The following is a 22,969-nucleotide window of genomic DNA, read 5'->3' as shown; positions in this document are numbered from 1 at the left end:
CGCCCCCCCCCCCCCCCCCCCCCCCCCCCCTCCTCCTGGCATAAAGTGGCTAAAGTGTCAGTAGAAGAGTATATGCACGTGCTGACTGTGCTTGCTTGATTCAGCGACCCTGATTGTTAGAAGATTTAAAGTAGTGTGCATCAACAACTTGATTCAAGTGGACGTCAGGCACCACATGTATGGAGAGATAAAAATGAAAAAGAGTCATTTTTAAAAGCTGAAAATGCATCAATAGGTGTTGATTACAAAATACTCTACTACAACATATGAACACACATTTTATAAAGGCTATATGGGCTATTGCATAACCATGTATTCTACAGCTGCCAGTTTATTAGGTACAAGTAACATTAATTCTTTTTAATAAAACATCCCTGCATTCCTTCATGAAGGTTATAATATTCATTTTTTGCTTTTGTTGAAACAGTTTCAGAGAGGTGTTGATTTAAATGTCATGGTCAGTTTCAAAGCTGCAGTTTCTGTTGCTGTTGAATTGGATTGCTTTAAACTGAGAGGTGTTATTGATCATCTACTCTTATTGATATACATGTATATAGACTAAATATTAGGATACAATCGACCAGCACCAAAAAATGACCAACTGACTAATACCTCTCTAAAACGGGATTAAAAAAAACAAACATTATAACCTTCATGACAGAAGGATTTATTTCAGGGCTAGACTGCATTGCTAATAAACTGAAAACTGATGATATGATACTTGTGAAATAGTGCAGAAGTGTGCAGCAAAATGTAAAGTGTCAAATCAAGCAGAGTAGAACTTTTTTTATTAACATTTTTTAAATCTTTAAAAAAAAGATATGTAGAATGTTTATGCAAACAGGGGGAGGGAGTAATATTCAGAGAAAAACAAAAAAAGATGAAGTCACAAATGGAAGGAAAAAGGAAGGAAAAAACTCGGAAAATGCTATTTTTCAGATGTGCTTGTTATTAAAGACTCTTCACTAAAAGCAGGTTATGATTTTAAGAACAACAGCCGTCACATATAGGGCCTAAGCTTCTTTCACCATCCAGTACTGTGAGATACTTCCTTCTGTTCAAAGACCACAAGCATCAAAAATTGAGGAAGAACTGCAGATATTTATAAATGACCAAGATGTGACATGTGCTTTCAAGTGGCTTTGGTACAGTGCTTCTTATCATGTCTGAAACCTCCACCTCTTCTCTTGTGACTGCACATCACTTTAAATCTCAGAGAATATCTATTATAATTTTTTAACCTACAATGGCCCTGATAAGCCAGGATATGAGAGGAGAAAGCTTGTGCAACATGGACTTGAACTGGGGACACTGAGATTACACGGCCAGCAGGCCACAGAATTGTACATTATCATCAATGTGAGCAGCATTTTGATGTTGTGGTTCATCATCGTGCAACCAATTTTAACAGGTTTATATATTGTTGGACATTTTAATAAACTAGGCATACATTTGAATGTAAAAATAAGTAGTAACTATAGCTGTCAAATAAATGTAGTGGAGTGAAAAGTACAGTATTACTCTTTTAAAAATAGTGGAGTTGAAGAGAAAAAGTAGCAGAAAATAGAAGAAATCTAAAACCTGAAAACTGACCACTTGACCCCTGGTGTGTTGGTAAAACATTTGCACCAAAACATTCACTAAATAACTGAAATGTAATGTCAGTAACTGAAGAACACTCTTAACAATTTGGCATCTAATTCCTTTGTCTCTTTACTCTGTAGCTTGTTCTCATCTTCCTATTTGTCCAGTATTTAGTCTCCCTGTTGCCCTTCGTCCTCCTCACTGCTGGCAGATGTAAGCTGGTCAGGTTGCAGACAGATTTGCATTCACTCAGAAATTCACAGTTGGACTAAATCCAGTATTTGAAATGGTTGTGATCACATGGCATTACCACCACAGGGCGCGCACACACTCACACACACACACACACACACACACACACACACACAAGCTTATGAGTAGATTGCTGGAAAACCTGGATTAGTATGATTTTGCAGAGTGGTGTGTTTACACAAAAGCAGTGAAAATGACCTTGCATAAATATTCATCCACTTGTAAAAGTATAGCAATTCACTCAGTAACAATACTCAGCTTTTAGATTACTACACATATTTACACCCTGTGAGCTTTGCTTCTTGGTTATCATCCGCTCTTCCCTCTCACATACTCTGACCCTGTTGGGCACTTTGAGAGAAATATCTCATATCCTGGATCATCCCAGCTGGGGAGGAGGAGGAGGAGGAGGACCGAGAGACTCGGTGTGACGGACTGAATGCTGAGATCTGATCTTCTAAAAGAAGCAGAACTGATAATTAATCCCAAGTTAATATTTTCACAACATTCCCATCCCTTCTCCTCTTCCTCTTTCCAAGTCTCACTCCCTCACATCTCCCCGCACGTTCCGGGCACCTCCTTTCGCTGTGCTGTTACGTTGCCAGGCAACAATCTTTTTTTAATCCGTTTTTCATCACTTCTCTGATACAAAGGAGTGGACGACACCATCTGACCTACCCACAATCCCGTGTGGTGATTATTATGTGTGTGGGTGGATATTCACTGAACATTTTTTTCGTCACGAGATCAGAAACTGAAAGAGACGATCACAGTTTTACCAACACTTAGCTGAGATGAGTCACCTTGATGTAATGAAGCAGAAAAGGATCAAATGCAGAATACCGTGGTAAAGACATCCCATCCGACCTGATCAAATGTAAATGTTTTGACGTCACTTTCAGATATTCACAGTGCTAAATAATATATTCTGGTTTGTCCTTGATTTACTTAAAGTGAGTTAGTGTAACTTTTTCTGACTAACAGTCACAGTAACCACAAGTGACAGTTATGGGATACATGTATGTTTACAAAGTGCAACAGTAGCACAAGTAGATAAGAGCCACCATAAGCTGCTGGTCGCACAAGACAAGTAACCTCTGAGTGTATTAATGTGAGAAAGGGTCTAGTTTATAGTTTATGAAATTATACCCTAACTTGTCATTTCTATTAAGAAGAATGTGTTATTTTTAGCTTGTTTATCTTTCCTGTAAGAGGGATCCATCCTCTGTTGTTCCTTCCTGCCTTTTTCTTTGACAAATTCGTGATTTTGGCCTGTATGAACAAAATTTCAAAACCCTGAAATGTTGTTGATATAACAGTGAGAGATTTAAGGGTACCACTTTCTACGAATACGAAAAATGTTTCGGTTGCCAGGTTATGGGACATTTCTGGCTGGTGTTTATCCTCCATCAGCGAGATGCTTCCTTTGTCCTTTTAATCCAATTGACCTCTGACCTCCTGGAAAAGTGTGCATAGCATCTAGACCAAAATCCTTTAATTAACAACTAATTTACATTCACATGTCTTTGGATGGATTGTTATAAAAAAACTTTATAATTAACATTCATAATTAAAGATGAATTAATAACTTTTGTTGTTGCATTAGAAATTGAGAAACCTGTTATTTTTACTGCCTTTAAATTTTGTAACGACAGACTTGATGGCCAATTATAAATGAAATCAGTAACTTGACTATTAATGAAATTTTCTACTACCTAGCAACCCAAAAGTTGCCAGTCACAACTTACAAACTCTTTATAAAGCGTTCATTATCAGAAAATGGTACCAGTTTAAAGGTAATGTTGACGTCATGAAGATTATGATGTCATGACTGTCAAAATGAAACAGGTCAGCGGCCATGTTACTTCCCGGAGTAGTGAATATATGTTGGGTCAGATGCATTTGCGTCCGTGCACGTGTGTCACTTCAGTTTAGATGCACTCAACTCTCCCCTCCACCTCTTGCTTGACACTTCCTCCATTACTCGACCCTCCCCTCACTCTTTAAACACACACACACACTGGCTGCCACAGATGGGACTCCCACTGGTTCCCAGTGAGGACCAGCTGCGGAGCAGGAATAGGCGTATCTCAGGGGATTGGGTGGGGTGTTGAAAGTGGGATTTGGACCTCCTGTGGCTCCGGCTTGTAGTTGTAAGAAGAGGAGAGAGAAGCTGAAGAAGTCTTGAACTTCTTCTTTAATCACTATTTACAGAATTAATTTCCAGTTTTTGTCTTTTGTTTCTCCTTAATGTAACTTTAATTTTATGCCACACCGTCTGACAGTATCACATTTTCTGTATCGGCTTGTTGAAACTCTTCATTGAAGCTATTTGATGTTTACAGAGTGACATATGTAAACCCAAGACGTGGAGTCGCTTTATGGCTTTGTCATATTCTAGATGTCTTATGCATCATTTTATTCACATTTTCTCCAAATTTAGCCTGACATTTTTTGGAGGAAAAAACTCTTTATCTTCACTTGAATTTAAAATAAAATGATTTGGGTTTGAATAGCGTTTGACTGCACATCATCAATTGACTGGCCCACTGGCAGGCTTCTGCATGCCCAACATACTTTTTCCAGCAACTGCACACACTGGAGACTCGGTAAAGATTATAAATACACAAAGACGGGAGTCTACAGCCATGCTGCTCTGTGAGGCTGTGCTATGGCACGGTGGTACCTTGAGCTAAATGCTAATGTCAGCTTGCTAACATGCCAAAGTTTAGCAGGTATAATGTTTACAATCTTGACCTGATGATGGCGCCAGAGTCATCACAAGTTATCCTGAAGGGAACATGAACGTGTGAACTAGGTTTCATCCAATAGCTGTCGAGACATTTCACTCAGTATTACAAATGTGAACCTCATGGTGGCGCTAGTGAGAAAGTCAGGGTATCACCAAGGTCAGGAGGATTATTCCTCTGGGGATCATGAATGATCATGGTAGTACAAGTAATAGTTGATACATTTCAGTATGGTTGCACAATCGAAAGACGGATATGTCATCGAAAGAGCCAATCCCTCTAGTTTGTCTGAAAACACTAAACATACACCACTACATCAGATGCATCTGCATAACCATTCGGTATGTTAACATAGTGTGTGACACAGTAATCACAATAACCTACTGTACTGAATATGATAGGACAAAGCAGCTTCTGTCGTCTTTGTGTTTCTGCCTCTACATGTTGTCTTGTCTTGTTTTTCCTCTGTGACATTTGGGGCCCTCGTTCTTGTTTGAGGAGTTTCTGCCCTGCAGTGTGTTCACATGCACATACTTTCATTTATTCATGCTGCAAATATGCATGTAACGCCCGTGATCCAGCAAAAGCGTGTGTGTGGTGCTTGTGTCTGTCTTGCACCTGAAGCAGCACACCTCCTTCTCTTCTCAGGGCTTTGTACATAACGCGGCAGTGCTCGTCTGCATTTCAAGAAGTTTTTTGAAAGTAACCGGAGCCTGACCCAGATAGCGAGAGTCCTTGTATTTTGTCGGATATCTTTGGCATTACAAGGTCTTGGGTAATAGGGATCGGGAGTCTGAGCAGTAATCCAATGAAACAAATTAAAATAATTAAGATTATTTCATAACTGTTCCCTGTGTGATAAACAGAAGATAATCTGAATTATACTTTATTCATCACATGCAAAGTTAATTTTTGTTGCATTGACATCCCTTTTAAGCATAAGCATTGGTGGTGTTCCATATTTTTCTTGAGCTTGACAGTTTATTCTTGGCCACGGAAACAACAGGAGACAAAATAATCTCAACTCAAGGTCCCAGGAAAAGACCAAAACCCACAATGTGTCTGTTCATCTCCCGTTACCTTCTTTTTTTTTTTTTTTTTTTTTGCACAATGTCTAACTCTTAACAACCTTTTTACCATCTTCTACCATTTTTCTTGACAACATTTTGCTGAATGCTAAATGTTCAGGGATGCCACCCGTTTAAAATACCTTTCAATGTTATAGCCTTGCTTCCATTAGTCTTTATTATCATTGAAAAGGCAGATGCTAAAACTGGGCTACGGTAGCCAAGTGTCCTTCAGTGAAGCAATTTTATTGTTGCCTGAGCAATTACATGCTGTCAGATTAGCATGTTAAAGAGAGAAGGCTTTTGCATCTCCAAGGAGAGAGAACAGATGAGTGGGGAGGAGGCCGGGGCTCAGGGTCCATTTGTGTTGGTTTTATACCCCTCTCCTTCTTCCTCACTCACCCCTCCTATCTCCCCTCATCTCTCCCTCTTACCCTCTCTTGCTTAACTGACTGGTCGGCAGGCAGCCATTTAGGCGAAGCTATCAGGGGTTAATGGTGTGAAAGTGTCAGCTGGACGTCTTGGAGATGCAGAGAAGTCATCAGTGAAGGTCACCGCTCTTCACTGCAGGCCGTCTGGCTGCTTGAAGCCGAGATCACACTACCCACTTTTGTGCCCAGTTATTATCACAATTTCACTGTGACAAGTGAATTTAGAGATCATTGTGAGTCTGCACTGGTCAGAGCAGAGGTAGCAAATTACTCAATATGTATTCAGTAATCTCATTCCCGAAGTTGGGTTTATTTTCCGTGTACACTTACTTATATCTTTGAAAAATTGTTAAAGAGTAGCTTACTGTCACACTGTTATGAAGAATATTCCACTTAAATATTTTTCTTATTCTTATTCTTATTACACCCTTCTCTTGGTGTTACTGTTTTAGCCTCACAGTTATCATCAATAGCTTGGCTTATGTTAGCAAACTTTAGATAGAAATTGTCGTGTAACGGACATCACTGTTAGTGTGCAACTTTTCTTTACTTGTGATACTGTTACACTACATTTACCATTATTTACCGCTTCTATTTTTACTCAACACCCCAACATTTCTTTCATCTTCAACCTTTTAGTATTCCACTTCAACCAATGTTTATAAAATTTTGTCATACTTTCTCAGACTTTGCGCAGATTCCTTTCACACATGCAGTGGTACTCCCCAAGACCCATACCCGTATTAAGTCATGTGATTATACCTCTACTTGAGGAAAATATTCCCATCCACCTTTGCACACTGGCCTGCACAAAATAAAAAATAGGGTACTATGGACACCATGGATACTACACATACATTATGTTGTACAAACACACAAACCCATGGACCAATCTGAAGTGAAGCTGTAGTTTCAACAGTTTAATGAAGTGTGCTTGTTCATCTGAAAACGTTAAATGTGGGATTTTCCGTCTTTTTAAAAAGTCTTCAGTGTTGTGGTGTCTCGTCACTATAGCCTCTTTAGTGCTGGGCAGCAGGAAATGATGGCTGCGCTGTTGGACCAAACACATTTGGATTAAGTTTTTTATTTGTGTGTGGGTGTGTGCCCTGATGGTGGCATTGACTGCTGGGGCCTTTTGAGAGTCTTTCCTTTAAGGCCATGACTTTGTATGACTGAGAGGAAGAAGCTAATCTCTGGATTTCTGCCTCTGCAGAACCATCCAACATACTGACTGACTGACAAACCTGCAGACAGAGTGCATTCATGCACTGAAATAATATTCTGACAGCGAAGAAGTCTCTTTTTGTACTTGCTATGAAGAGAAAATTAAAAGCACAAAGCCGGAGGCCATATTTTGGCCACATGAGGATCCTGTACATTTTCTACATCTCTTCAAACATGTTGGCGGTCAGCAGTTGGTGCAGACTTGATTAGAGGTTTGTTTAAAAGTAAAACATTTAGTACAGTACAAGTAAGCATGTAATCTTTATTTATAAAGCAGTAATACAAAGTGCATTCAGTGCTGTGAAAATGAATGAAATGATAAGTTAATTAATTTAAGTCACTTGTTGAGCAAAAATGTCAAATATTGTCTGGTTTGTGCTTCTAAACTGAATATGTTTTTTTTCTGTTTTATATAATTGAAAATTAAACATTTCTGACCTTTGGTTGAACAAAACAAGCAATTTGAAGACATCATCTCGGGCTTGTGGAAATGAAATACACATTTTTCACTGTCAACAGATTATTTGACACTTGAAAACAATTGTTAGCTGCAATAGTAGTTTCAAACTGCTTTACAAAAGTAGGAAGGAAAGCAGGACAAACAAGACAATGAAAACATGCCTACAAAGTGAACAAACCACAAAATAAAGAGTTTTGCGATTACGTGAAACCCAAAAAAACATCAGAAGAATCAGAAGGAGCTTTATTGCCGAGTAGTGTTTTACACATATGAGGAATTTGCTGTGGTGATAAGGTGCTACACGTAGACAAACATACAGTAAACATAAATATACTGTATGTAGAAATATAGAAATATGGAATAGAAGAACATAGTTGCAGATATATACATGTGCATTATTTTGGTTCTGTGTCATGCAGAAGTAACGCAACGGAAGAGAATATTGTGTACATATAAATATATAAACTGACAACATAAAAATATACAACAACAAAGATCAACAACAAATATGTGCGACGTGCCAGGTCTGTGCCCGACATGAGATGAAAGAGTATTTACATGTGCAGAGACATTTGTATCATTTGCAAGGGGGGAGTGTCAGTGGGGGACCCGGGCCTTGTTAATGAGGCTAGTTGCAGACGGGAAGAAACTGTTTTTGTGGCGAGAGGTTTTGGTCCTGATGGACCGCAGCCTCCTGCCAGAGGGGAGAGTCTGAAACAGTTTGTGTCCAGGGTGGGAGGAGTCAGCTGCAATCTTTCCTGCTGGCCTCAGAGTCCTCGAGGCGTACAGGTCCAGAAGAGAAGGAAGATTGCAGCCAATCACCTTCTCTGCAGAGCGAATGATACGCTGCAGCCTGTGCTTGTACCTGGCCGTGGCAGCAGTGTAACAGATGGTGATGGAGGAGGTGAGGATGGACTCAATGATGGCGGTGTAGAAGTGCACCGCAGGCTGAACTTCTTCAGCTTCTGCAGGAAGTACATCCTCTGCTGCGCCTTCTTGGTGAGGGAGGTGATGTTCAGCTCCCACTTGAGGTCCTGGGAGATGATGGAGCCCAGGAAGAGGAAGGAGTCCACAGTGGTGACTGGGGAGTCACTCAGGATGATGGGGAGGGTGGGGCTGTGCATCGAAGTGAGTTTGAAGATTCCCCCTAACAGCCTGCTTCCCGTCATTAGTCCTGACTAATCGTATCTCCTTAACGTCCCTCTGCACATGCCGTTTACTCTACCTTCCCTCTCTCCCTGTGTTTGATCAGCTGGAAGAGGATTAGAGAGGCGATGCCGAGTCGCAACTTTGACAACTTATTCTCTCCACAGCTGCAATGACGAGACTGTGTAGCTTTTGTTTTCCTTACAATATACAGTAAAATTACATACCAGCAACTTTAATTCAGCCTTTTATATCCAGATGTTCTTCATGAATGTGACTGTGTGTGTGTGAGGTAGAATGAGAGGATCTGTCTGTTTATTAGTTGTTCTTTGTGTATTTTTTTTTTTGGTTGTCCTATTTCACAACAGGAAGGACATAATAACTTGAAAGTAAGTCAGAGCAGTCCGTATTAAAAATATATAAATGAAAGATGAATAAATTGGAACAGATCATTCAAAGTGGTTTCAGGCTTCCAGTAAGTAGTCGAGGAAAGGCCCCTATATATCTGAAAGACTTATCTGTGTCCATTTGATTTATTCGACCATTCCAGTCTAAGGATGTCAATTTTGCTGCATCCATGCCTTGTTGGTGACTCAGGGCTCTGGTTATTATCTCTTTTTTAAGTATTCATAAAACCATCCAAGTACTTTTAGCCAACAAGACCAAAATATATGAGAGAATTAGCCTTCAGCTAGCTTTCACCTGTTACACAATGGTGATACTGATGGATAGATTTTACTCAGTTTAGTTTTGAAATAAGAGGACAACTTTAAACTGTATTCATTTGTATTTGCAGATTGTAATCCGAGTCGGAGACCTAAATAGCCCCTTATTCCAAATATCATCTGGTCCCTTAACATTTAACATTAGAAGCTGATGCATTTCTAAGATTACAATCGTTTTCCTGAGAGGTAAAACAAACCAACAAAAGCTGAAAAGTGTCTGTAGTGAGAGTATTAATGAAAAAATGAAAACAGATTATACAAGACACAATGTTTTGGCTTCGCTTAGTCATGAGAAGATATTTAATTGAACATAATGTGAAATTTGTAAGTAACAAAAGATTATATTTAGTATGTCTGGATGTTTGTGTGGACATGGGTGAAAGGGACAGCTGGCCATTGAGAAAGACTAAACGTGGGGGGTTTAGCCGGGGGGCTATTGTAATACCATTTCAAGACATCTGTTCCTTTTTTTCTATTGAGTTTGACCCTCCACCCCCATGCACGCACACACACACACACACACACAAAAACATATACTCTTTCATGTCAGTGAGCCAAACTTTTCACCTAGCATCTCTACTAGTGTTTGCATCAGCACATGGCTGATCAAACCAGGATTGCTTCTTTCCTGCAAGATCAGTATCAACATCAGTAGATCAGTAGGCTCAGACCATGACCTTTTTTTTTTATCTCAGTTGAATTCTCTGTCTCCCTCCTGTGGTGCGGAGTGGGACGGTAACATACTGTACGTGGCATCACCGCGGGGTGTGCCTACTCAGGGAAAGAAAAGAAGAAAAGAGCATTTAAGTTCTACTGCACACATCATGTATGAGTCGGACACACCCACACATACAGACACACACACACTGCACTGTCACATCTGGAAGCAATCAACTTCAACCTCCGCCATGAAATGTACCTCGTTTACCTCCACACACACACACACACAGACATACACTCCTGCAGTAACCAGAGGAGACTCAGACGACATGGTGGCTGATCTCCTTTACATCCTTTTAATTATAGTCTAGACCAGAACTTCCCAAACCTTTTTAAACCATGGCACCTATTCATGCCTACCCATACAACAAAATCAATGTAACTTAGCAATATGAAGCTACAGCTAGAAGCTGGTTAGCGTAACTTAGCATAAATATTAGTAACAGGGGAAACAGCTTGCCAGGCTCTGTCCAAAGTTTGATAAATCATCCTACCAATACCTCAAAAGCTCATCAATTAACACGTTTTATCTTGTTTGTTAAATCTGTACAAAAACTGAAATGTAAAAATGACACATTAGAGAGCTTTAGACGAGGATTTTTATACCCTCAAACAAAGTCAGGCTAGCTGTTTCCCCCTGTACAGCCAGCAGCAGGTTTCCAGAGCTTAAGCTATGCTAACATGCTGCTGGTTGTACAATCAAAATTAGGACATGTAATGAAAGTTGTATGAATCTTCTCATCTCTTTAATATTTAACAGGGTGTTTTTGTGGGGATTTTAGTGTATATGTCTTGTTACATTTTAAGACGTAACATATATGTAATTTATTCAAGTTCTATACTTGAGTAAAATTTAGAGGTACTTAAGTTGAGGATTTCTATTTTGTGTTTTATTCTTTTCAGATTAAGATTTTACATAGAACACTATATGAAAATACAAAATATGATATATAATGCATTGTTAAATTAAGATTAAACCAGTCGCTCCCAACCTTTTTGACTTGTAACTTCTTACAAAAAAGCAGTATCTAGTTTTGTCTCCCTGTCACATTTCACTATGACCTACTGGTCTAGACGATGCTGAGCAACCTTACAAACACACACACGCACAGAGTATTCACAGAACACAGGATTGACAAGTTATTATTTACTTGATAATCTGATAATCTCACTCAACAGGTCTGTACTTGCAGCATTTGTTTCTTTATGTGTTGTTTGTTTCTGAGCCACACTGCAGCTTTTGTCACTGTCAAGTTCCAACAAGTTATTTCACATCATTTAACACTGAGGTCAACAAAGCATCGACACTCCCTGTCGGTTCCCTGCGAGCTGGTGGTCATTTCTCTCAGCGTGCAGTTTTACTTTTCAACTGTCAGAGCTGGGGGAGGGAATATAGGCTGAATGAATGAGTTTCTTTTAGACATTCGCTCCTTCCATCCCTCCCTTGTTTCCTCCCTCAAATTGCAACCTCTCTCTTACGCTCTTTCTCCTCCTTAGTGAGAATTCCTCCGTACCTGTCTGAACAGGGAGAATCGGACCGCTTTAGGGCAGAGGAAAGAAAGAAAGAAAGAAAGAAAGAAAGAAAAGAAAGGGAGGAAGAAAAGGCATATATTTAAAGAGCACAAACAGGAAAGAGGTGTGTTAGAGAGAATTTTGGAACAGACAGTAAGGCGAGTTTATCAAGGTCTCAAGGCTTCAAACTAGCTTTTTCCTTGTGCCCTGCTGGGCTGTTTTTCAACTTTCTGAGACCCGTGGCTATTTTGGTCCGTCAGTGTTGGAGCGGTTTGGGATGGATGCCATCATGCTGCAAGAAAAACTGGTGGAACGCCTGCTTTGCCCACGAGTGAGAACAGCCAGGCAGAAGGTAAAATGTTGGGTGTAAAATAGACCAAAAGAGTGGGGGAATGTCAAAATGCAGTGTACACTTAAGACACTTGCTTTATAAATGCATAAACAATAAGCCCCAACACCTGTAGACTAACTGCCAGCATCTTTTGGTGCTGAGATAATGTGTCTGTTCTCAGTGTTTTTTATTATTGCTCATTTATTTATCTGCAGCTTTCCTCTTACTCACTCCTCTGGCTCTCTGGCAAGTGTGTCTGCCATGCACTGTTTGCACTGCCAGTGTTTTTTTTGTGTGTTTTTGTAAATGCAATCCTCACCCGAGGGGGCTGTCGGAAATGCCTGTGACAAGTTATGACAGCATGTAAGGACGCTGACTGTGTGTTTGGCTCGTGTGTTTGCAGAGTGAAGAAAGAGCTTTACAGGGCTGTTGAATGTAGCTTCTGTCTGTGTGTGGACGCTCTCGACGGGCCCTCGAGTGTGCATTTATATCTACACATGTCAGCACGTACTGCGGGTAAAGATGACGCTGTGCCAGATGAAGCAGGAGAAAACCTGCAGGACTGAGAGTTACTGTCTGACACAGCGAGAGCCTGGTATCCTCTGGTTCTCTTTGTGTGTTTCTGTGAGAGGTTTAGTGGAAAATCTGAGACGCTGGTTATTCTCAGCTGCTTCAGCGAGGAATGCAGTGCACGTGTTTTTCCATGCAGTTGTACATTTTCTGTATTATAGACGCCGTCTGTCTGTTGTGGTCATTTTATTGCATTGGACGCTGCCAAATACATTTTTCTTTCACATTAGAAACCCTCTGAGCAGACAACACATCTCTTACAGTTATTTGGTGTCTGCTTCTATTTATATGGTTAGTTTTTGATGTATATTGCAGAGCTGAAACAACTTTGAGACTTTTCACTTAGTGAGTGACTTTTTTGATAATCCCTTAATTGCTTAAATAATTTTTCAAGCAATAATCTTTGGTTCCAGTTTCTCTACGGTTGTATGTCTTTTGCAGTGGTGGAAGAAATATTCAGGTCTTTTACTTAAGTGAAATTAGTAATATCATAGGATAGAAGTACTCTGTTACAAATTAAAGTATTTGTAATATACTCAAAGTGCAAAAAGGAAAAGTTCTCAATATGCAGAATGGCCCCCCTTTTACACAATTAAGGGACATAAAGTGTAATCTTATCTTAACCTATAATATAACATATACATAATTTGTTGATTATATTTTGGAATATTAATCTGGACCTGCAAATTAGCTTGTTTCCAAAGTTTTCAGATAAATATAATGAAGTAAAAAGTACAATATTTGCCTCTGAACTGTAGTGGTAAGTAAAGTAGCAGAAAATGGAAATAGTCAAGTACAAATACCTCAGAATTATACTTAATTACACATACAGTAAATGTACATAGTTACCTTACACCACTGGTCTTTTGTTTCATTTTTCACATTTTTCTTACTTTGAATCGACCATCAAAAACGGAGAAACTGTCACAATTTCCTAAAGCCCAAGCTGATCCTCAGATGTCTTGTTTTGTTGCACAAGCTGTCCAAAACCTAAATATATTCAGTTGACAATCACATCATGTAAAGGGTTAATCTCTGTGCATGCCCATTGCAGTGGGGGGCAGGGGCTTTGTGGGTAAACACCTGCAGTGTCATCACTGGCATCACTGGTGCACGTAAAAAAAAAAGAGGCAGCAGAGAAAGCCTAAAGATGTCTGTGGATCAGGAGGGACAAGCTGTGGCCTAATGCCTCTTCGCACGCAGGCTGGGACCTGATCACTCTTGGTCGGGTCGCCTGGGTGAGGGTGAAAGAGCCGAAACACCCGATGACCCCAGGTAATATCACTGTCGACGTGTCCAAGCGCATCACTAGATGTATCACTAGATTGCTCTACAATAATTGTCTAGATAAAAACAATCCTTAGTTCCAGCCTGAAGTTACTGACTGAATCAATACTAAACACCTGCATTTTCTTCTTATGTGTTGTTTTTTTCTATCCCAGGAGAAACAGTATGTGGGTTTTGCAACTCTGCCCAACCAGGTTCACAGGAAGTCTGTGAAGAAAGGCTTCGATTTCACGCTGATGGTGGCAGGTCAGTTTGTGGTTCAAGATGCAAACGCAACAGCAAACATACTCGACTTATGCTCAGTTGCCAGATTATTAGGTAGACCTAGGTAATTCTAATTCAGTCAGAACATTTTAACCTTCATGAATGATTTATTTCAGGACTTTTTTTTTGACTGCATTAGTTTTAGCTCGGTGTACCTAATGAAGCAGTATCTTAGTTCATTTGGATTTAATTCAGATTAGGTTCACATATATTATCACCTTCTGATGGTCTGTGTGCTGCAGGAGAGTCTGGTATGGGTAAATCCACCCTGGTCAACAGCCTGTTCCTCACTGACCTCTACAAAGACAGGAAGTTACTGAACGCTGAGGGTAAGTCTTTATGCTATTTATTATCTCTCTGTATGAGTCATAATGAATGCATTACTCTGTCGATAAAAGTGCTCTGTGGTCTGGTATTTCTGTAAACCAGACCACCGTCCGTTTTACACTAAACTACGTCACACGAAGAAGTCTATTTTTTTTTTGTAACCGGCAACATTCATTGTTTTTTCTTTAGTGGGTGCGTTTAGATGACTTTTGGTCCAAATAAAATACTGTTATTAAATTGTCTGTGTATCCAAAGTCTGCTATATTGTATTCCTCTGGTTGTCCAAAAACTGTTAAAAACACACCGAGCAGCCACCCTAAATACTCAGTAGCTGGACTGTGTTTCACCAGTTATTTGTAAATCCATTACTAAGCTTGTGTGATATGTCTCTCCTATGTTGTTAGGAACTACTAGCTGGATTTCAATTTAGTTATTTTCTACATCGGTTCGCAGCATCAAAACTTCACAAATGTAAAGACTTTAATAATGTGTAAACCTGTTGCAGAGGAAAATCATTTCCTCATTATTGGCCAATCATTTCTGCATGTAGGTATGACTTTTATTCCTACATGGATACAAAATAATTATGTGTGCTTTAGAGTCAGTAATATTCTTGCAGTTTAGAGTTTGGGGAAATTATTTTCTAATTTCATGTACACTGTATAATAGTAATCTTAAGGAAATATAATTTTAAAATCTCATTATAACAGGTTGTGTCAACCTTATTTGATATTGAGCTTAACACTTTTACTCTCTACTAAATAATCAATATGTACCAATATATTAGCAAGCTAATGTTGATTTTGTCACTTCAGTTGGCTGCACAAGAGTTTCCGGAGTGCAAATATTTAGTAACAGTATCTGTACGTAGTAACTAGTTTGTGTGGTGTAAAGTGTAAAGACATTACTGGGAGAATTGATGATGCCTGTTTTTAAAGAATTGTGTTTGTGTAGTAATGAGAAACATTGTTGATTTTGATGTTTTCATAGGATTTGTTGATTTATTTAACCATTCCATTGCCCTTGCTGACCCTTCTCTCCGGGTGACTCATAGTCATGATCTTGCTACACCCAACTCCGTCTATTTCACAACAATTTCAACATGATTCTTTCTTGCTCTTATCCCCCATACAATTCCTGATCAATACTGTTAAAATCATAATTTACTTCATTCCAATTTTATAGTTAATAACAATTATACTACAAAATGATTTGTTTATTATAATAATTTCTATTGCTCATAGTTATTTATGTTATTCAGGTGGAAAGTAAATAACAGTCAAAGTGCTCACTGACTTATGCTGTTTTGACTAGGAAAAGGTTTCCATCTTTTCCTTTGAGACTTAATTCAGAGCGTGGGGATCTCAGCTTATTTGACACCCCCTTCTTGAGATCACTCACTTCCTACAGTGATTTGATCTTAGTCCTCCGTGAGCATGAGGTCATCCTCTCCATAATCTTCCTGTAGGGTGATTATGTCGAATCCAGGTGGTGATCTGCAATCACAAGCTCATCTATGCATGAGGCGTCGAGACTTGGATAGGCCGATGGTGAGTTGGTAACAATTGTTACCTCCTCGGTTTAGGGTACCACACCATCCATTCAGTCTGAACAGCAGCTTCATGAGTCGATGGTCGTGAAGACATCCCCTTGGCAATTTCTTTCAATCTGGGTAGTCGTGGGCTGAATAATACGAATCTCCCATCTGTCAGGTGTGCCGTGGATACTCTCGTGCCATCTTTAAATTCCCACATCTTCGTGTAGACGGGGTAGTAGATGCACTCAGGGTGGATGGTGTAATTCATACTTGCTCCTTTCTCTGCTTTCAATGAATTCCATATCTCTTTAGCGTTAGCCTCCACCTTTAGTTCAGTCTCTGCTGTCGCCATTGGCATATGCGGCATATCTTGGTGACAGACAATGCCCCTTGCAGCTTGGATGGTGAAGTTGCGTACATTGCACTCTGTACACCATAGTGCTGGGAAGACATCCCAGAGAACTTGGGTTTGCCCCAGGGTGATGCCGCAGTGAATGCATCCTGCTCCGTCTCTAAAGTGAGCTGTTGTGGTAACATCGGTGGTGTAATTGGTCATGGTCAAGATGAACCTTTTTCTTTTGCTCTTTGTCTGCGCCTGTTCTTGTTCAAGCTGCTTCTGATGTCTTCCTCAAATCAGGAGCTGTTTATGGCTAGGGTTTGCCGGCTCCTGGTTCTTAGGGGCTCCTTTGCTCCTAGAATAGGAGTTCAACCTATCCAACCAGTGTTAAGTCTATGAGAGTTCAACATATCCAACCAGTGTTAAGTCTATGAGAGTTCAACATATCCAACCAGTGTTAAGTCTATGAGAGTTCAACATATCCAACCAGTGTTAAGTCTATGAGAGTTCAACATATCCAACCAGTGTTAAGTCTATGAGAGTTCAACATATCCAACCAGTGTTAAGTCTATGAGAGTTCAACATATCCAACCAGTGTTAAGTCTATGAGAGTTCAACCTATCCAACCAGTGTTAAGTCTATGAGAGTTCAACATATCCAACCAGTGTTAAGTCTATGAGAGTTCAACATATCCAACCAGTGTTAAGTCTATGAGAGTTCAACCTATCCAACCAGTGTTAAGTCTATGAGCCCTTGAAACTATCCAACGAAGGCAGGTCTCAGGAGGCCAGCGTGTGAGGCTTGTCTGAGGACTATGGTCAGAAGGCAGTTTTAGGAGCAGCAATAGAGGAGCTGCTTGTGGAGCTGTGTGCTTGCATACTCCCTCAGAAGAGGGAGGGTGTTAAATGTGTTATTTAAGTTCCTAGTTCATGTTTTTAGTTAAAACCCATATATTCTCTTTTGGTTAAGTAGTTCTTTATGAAGACTTTGTGTCTGTGTCTGTGAGTATTATTTAATTGTCAGTAAATATCTTTATTTGTTTGCACAAAATCTGTTTTCTGTTTCTTTTGGCCCAGTTTTCATTTATATCTGTTACTCCTCTCTTTACACCTGAGGACGTAACAGAGCCACACCAAAGCTCACTACAAAGGTGGTCAAACATAATCAAAGGAGCCAAGGAATTGTACCAAAAAAATATAAGTTTATTTAAGAAAGAAGTCAAAAATCAACTCAAACAAAATTGCTGCCACGGCTGGAAGGTGGACAAGAGAGAGGGCCAAGCGCCAAACGCCCTCCTGTTTCTCCATTCATCACCCAGACTCAGAAGAAAGGGGGGGGGGATTAAAACTATCCAATCAGTGTTAAGTCTATGAGAGTCACTGGAACTGTCCAACCAATGTTATTTACAAGAATATCAAGAGCCTTTGTGGGATTAATAAAGTCTATTCTATTCTACTATGTCAAGTGCATTTGTAAAGTAGCTTTTGTAAGAAGGCGTTGAAAAACAATCATCAGGGTGTATTTCGCACCATTCAGTGTCTTGTTCTACTTTATCCCTGACCTGGTGTCTCACCTCATTTCCTCCCCGCCGCATACTCCTTCTCTGTTGATGCTTTGCAGAGCGTATTAACCAGACCGTCGAGATTATCAAGCACACTGTGGACATTGAGGAGAAAGGAGTCAAGCTCAAACTGACCATCGTAGACACGCCGGGGTTCGGAGACGCCGTCAACAACAACGAGTGGTGAGCTGAAAGACCCGCTGGTCTGACTTGTGCCTTTTTCAGCCAACTCACTTGAATTCACAGTGCCTGGAGGAGTTGCTAATGCAGTGTGTGTGTGTGTGTGTGTGTGTGTGTGTGTGTGTCCTAGCTGGAAGCCAATCACAGACTACATAGATCAGCAGTTTGAGCAATACTTCAGGGATGAGAGCGGGCTGAACAGAAAGAACATCCAGGACAACCGAGTCCACTGCTGCCTCTACTTCATCCCTCCATTTGGGCACGGGTAATAACTCACACACACAATCTCACCCACACATACATAAATAAATTCTACCTGCGGATTGTCTGCACAGAGTCGTCAATTAAAACAGTTTTTATTAAGAGGACTTTAATTAATTCACACTGGATTTCTTTCCACAGGCTGCGTCCAGTGGATGTTGAGTTCATGAAGGGTCTGCATGAGAAGGTGAACATAATTCCACTCATTGCGAAAGCCGACTGCCTCACGCCCAACGAGATAAAAAAGCTCAAAGACAGAGTGAGTCCCAGAACTGCAGCTCCACAGAGAATTCAACATGTTTTACTGTATGCAGGTTGTTCACTGGAACCATTATTCTGGTTTTATCTTTGTGTGTATGTCTAGATACGAGAGGAAATTGACAAGTTTGGGATAAAAGTGTACCAGTTCCCCGAATGTGACTCCGATGAGGATGAAGAGTTTAAACAACTTGATAAAGAGCTGAAGGTGAGTGAGATACCTGTTGATTGTAAGTGGAAATAACTGTACCGGTGGCCACAGATTGGGGTCATTTCACTTCTCTGGGGGTTTATTTCCTCACTCAGGTTGAAATGGTAGTCAGATATAAATGTTATGAGTCTTAAAATAACGGAATCTGGTAATTAAATATACTTCAGCTGGTGGCCAAAACACCCAACTAAAAATACATAGGACATGACATCAGTGTTCTCAGTGGTAGCTACGGCCCTGTTGAGATGTCTATATCTTCCACCTGTACAGTGGAGGCCAACAGAGTTTTGTTTTAGCTCTTCAAAGCACTGAAAAGCCACCTTTGAAAAAACTAAACAGCAACATGTCTTTCCAGAAACAGAATTAATTTGTAACAAAGGGAAAGTGGTTCACAGTGGCGTTCTTGGGCTGTTACTGAAATTAAATTTAAAAAAAATTTAAATTAAAGTTAATTTATTTTTTTCTGAAAGGTCTCACTTCACTTTGCAGTTGACTGGCCCACTTTTGCTGATCAGCCGGCCTATCTTACCTGAACACTGCTCACAAAAAATAGCTAATATTTCAGAGCCTGTAGGGTATTACATCAATTCAACACAAAAATATTATAAACGTTTCTTATTAATCATAAGAACACAGTTAAATGTCATACATATGTTCTTTTTTTAGTGTCCAAAGCGATTAACCAAGAAGTGGTTCAATTTACCTGTAAGGAAGATCATGAGATGAGGCTGAAAGCTCTAGAAAATGTACGAGCAGTGAAAAGTTTTCGGCTTGTGACGCAAATCCACTAATCAGTTGGGAGAATCAGTGCAAGAACAATAAACAATAAATCGCTTCTCTTGAGCTGCTCAGTGGCCTTTTGTGAGCGTGTAACTCTGTGAATACAGTATGTGGTCAGCTTACTAAAAAACAACCCAACCTTCATGTCTCTGTGTGCAGGAGTGCACCCCGTTTGCTGTGATCGGCAGTAATACAGTGGTGGAAGCTCGAGGGCAGCGAGTGAGAGGCAGACTGTACCCCTGGGGAATCGTCGAAGGTATGTTCATATATTATCAGCCTGTACGCAAATTACACGCAGTTTCAATGTCACAACTTTGAGGATTCATTAATTTGACATCTTTCTTTGCTCCAGTGGAGAACCAGTCGCACTGTGACTTTGTGAAATTGAGGAACATGCTGATTCGTTCACACATGCACGACCTCAAAGACGTGACCTGCGACGTTCACTACGAAAACTACAGAGCGCAGTGCATACAGGAGATGACCAGGTTTGTGAAAACATCAGAGACAATGTTTTTTTTTAAATGCCTCAGATAACTCCTGATGTTTACAAATGTTAGTACAGTTTTACCTGCTTCACTTCTTCTCCTCTTTTCTTCTTCTCTTTGTCCTTCTTTTATTTTTCCCCTTCTTCTTCTTCTTCTTCTTCTTCTTCTTCTTCTTCTTCTATTTAGTAAACTGGCTCAGGACAACCGTATGGAGAGTCCCATCCCTATTCTGCCGCTCTCCACCCCGGATGTGGAGACTGAGAAACTAATCAAAATGAAAGATGAGGAGGTATGAAGCAACTTTTGCTGTTTCACTAAACAATCAATGCTTCGATTTCTGTCTAACTGAAATGATTGCATGAAACTCACTCAACACTTCAGCTTCTAGTTCACTACTATAAGAGGCAAATATTGTACTTTCTACTCCACTACAATTTCCATACCCTTTCTGTCCAGTGAAAACCTTGCATGTCCTAATTTGGTGATTTTGAATTGTTCTGATAAACTAAAGTTTTCCTCTATGGGTTGAGAAAATTCTTCTACTTCTTCAGCTAAATCAACAATTTTAAACCACCTTGGTAACATCGTTACGAAGGTGAAAACCTGGCTGTTTTTCTGAGCTAACGGAAAGTTGTCTTTTTATAGATACATGGTTCTCACAGGACAGAAATGCTGTAGTTTTACTTCAGTAAATACTTCTTCTTTCAATGCTGCTAGTAACAAAATATTATTGAATTAGTTTAACAGAGTGCTAGTTAGCTCATTTGGTAGAGCCCACACACCGTGTACAAGTCCTTACTGCAGCGGCCTGGGTTCGATTCTAGCACGTTTGTTTTTGCTGCATGTCATCTCCTCTCTCTCTCCAATATTTCCTGCCTCTCTTCATCTGTTCTTCTTAAAAAATGCTTAAATATTCAAAAAAGAAAGAAAGAAAGAAAGAAACTAAGTCTTCCTGTCAGTTTTCTTCTGCAGTCTGCACGTCGTCATTAACCTGAACGACTGTGTTCCTCAACATGATAAGGCAACAATTAATTTGATTTAATTCTGCTATGTTTTTGTCGCTTAACGCCAATCATTTGGGACTAAACCCAACTTTTCAACAGTAATGTCTTGAAAAATTTCTTAATTATTGGTCACCCCATACAATTTCTGTGTGAGAGTCCCTGCCATATATTTAAATCCGCAGCAGTGATTGTTATCTTTCAGCCTCAATCTGTATGACTTTTAATTCCAAGATTAAACACGCATTAGACTCAAAGGCTTCTTTTAGCATCACATGATCTAAATGCTTCGTCTGTGGCTTAATGTTGAAACCCTGTTAACACTCCTATCCGTTTAACCAAACCTTCTTCTGTCTCTGCAGCTGAAGAGGATGCAGGAGATGCTGAATAAGATGCAGCAGCAGATGCACGACAAAGACCAGTGATGTCTCTCCAGAGCAGAGCTGGGCTGCAGCGCCGCCTACTGTTTCCCCTCTGAACAACAGTGAGACCTTCAGACTTTGAACATGGATATCACGTGTTTGTGGCAACTCTGGCTGTACATTTATTCTCAGTTTGGTGCTTTGTATAGTTTCTCTGCCTGGAGGGTTGTTTGTCAGAGTTTTATTTTTTTTTCTCTCTCTGAAACTTTCCGTTTGCCCACTTTGAGCCCCTTGCTGTGGTTTAACAGTCTTAACATATATAATATAAATGCGTAATTTAAATTACTACTCAGTGTATCTAATTTATAAATGCAATGCTAAACTTTTTGGATATTTTGTCAGGGTATGAACATGTGTGCTACAAGATGTTTTGTAAAGAAATTTAGCTTGTTGGTGATGATGTTTGAATTTGAATATGCATATTGTTTTTTATTATATGTTTGTGAGTGTGTGTTTGGGTGTGTGAGCATTTGTATTTCATGAAATTTCCTCTGGTATCACCACATATCCGTCCATAAAACTCCCATTTGTCCATTTGACTTTACTTTTGTTAAAATCCAACTTTGGCTCTTGTTATTTTGCTCTCTGATCCTCATAAATACCTTCATGTGACATTGTTTCACCTATGGCAAATCAAAATATCCTCTCCCAGCATTTGTATATGTGCTGGCTGAAAATGCACTTATTGCCAGTGGCTAACTGTGAATGGAGAGCCTTTGACATAACGAGGGGGTTGGTGCAGTACAGGGTGCATGTGCAAGCATGCTGCCATTACTCATATCTGTCAAATGCTTTGGGCCTATTTTTACTGCTTTATAGCCGATGCCCTGTGCTTTTAATAAAATGCATCATGACCTGCAGGATGCTCTGTTGCCACTATGGGATGGTAAAAATAGAGCAATAACGAGGAGCAAATACTTTGTCTATGCTTGTGTTTTAAATATCTCTCCTTGGAGTTGCTGCATTCTGCCAGTGAAGATGTGTGAGTTTAGATTGTTTGAGTGTGTGTGTGTGTGTGTTTATAGGCTGATGCTGAGGAACAGTACATATTTTGCCTGAAGGCTGTGAGCTCAGCCTGTGCCCCATTTATAAAGGTGTGACAAATAAACTCTTGTTTCTCGTCAATCTGCCTTCACTACCTATGTACTGCTTCTCTGAAGGTTATGGAGATGTACATTAACGCCTAGCGAGCACAGCGTGACATCCTCTGTCACTTCCGGCTGTCGGAGTTTGAACAGCAAAGGGCAGAGCTGCAGCTGATGAAGGAACATTATCTGCTGATT

General features: G+C 40.0%; 1 protein-coding gene across 3 annotated transcripts in view; it reads left to right on the top strand.

The window, feature by feature from the left end:
- sept5a (septin 5a) overlaps window positions 1–22,805 on the top strand; it is a 24,140-nt gene extending 1,335 nt beyond the window's left edge. For 2 of the 3 annotated variants that reach the window (XM_046035723.1, XM_046035722.1), the window contains exons 3-12: window positions 14,215–14,305; window positions 14,566–14,652; window positions 18,145–18,268; window positions 18,396–18,530; window positions 18,668–18,785; window positions 18,891–18,992; window positions 19,935–20,031; window positions 20,128–20,263; window positions 20,450–20,552; window positions 21,627–22,805. In XM_046035723.1, the coding sequence (XP_045891679.1) occupies window positions 14,296–14,305; window positions 14,566–14,652; window positions 18,145–18,268; window positions 18,396–18,530; window positions 18,668–18,785; window positions 18,891–18,992; window positions 19,935–20,031; window positions 20,128–20,263; window positions 20,450–20,552; window positions 21,627–21,689 (975 nt within the window). In that variant the 5' untranslated portion in view covers window positions 14,215–14,295 and the 3' untranslated portion in view covers window positions 21,690–22,805. Of the gene's footprint in view, window positions 1–12,043; window positions 12,224–14,214; window positions 14,306–14,565; window positions 14,653–18,144; window positions 18,269–18,395; window positions 18,531–18,667; window positions 18,786–18,890; window positions 18,993–19,934; window positions 20,032–20,127; window positions 20,264–20,449; window positions 20,553–21,626 lie in introns of those variants that run through there. The other variant, XM_046035721.1, reaches the window with a different exon arrangement.
- The last annotated feature ends 164 nt before the right edge of the window (window positions 22,806–22,969 follow it).

This window comes from Micropterus dolomieu, linkage group LG21 (genome assembly GCF_021292245.1).
Source record: "Micropterus dolomieu isolate WLL.071019.BEF.003 ecotype Adirondacks linkage group LG21, ASM2129224v1, whole genome shotgun sequence".
In the NCBI taxonomy this organism is placed as follows: domain Eukaryota; kingdom Metazoa; phylum Chordata; class Actinopteri; order Centrarchiformes; family Centrarchidae; genus Micropterus; species Micropterus dolomieu.
This window is presented reverse-complemented; position numbering and strand designations above follow the sequence as displayed.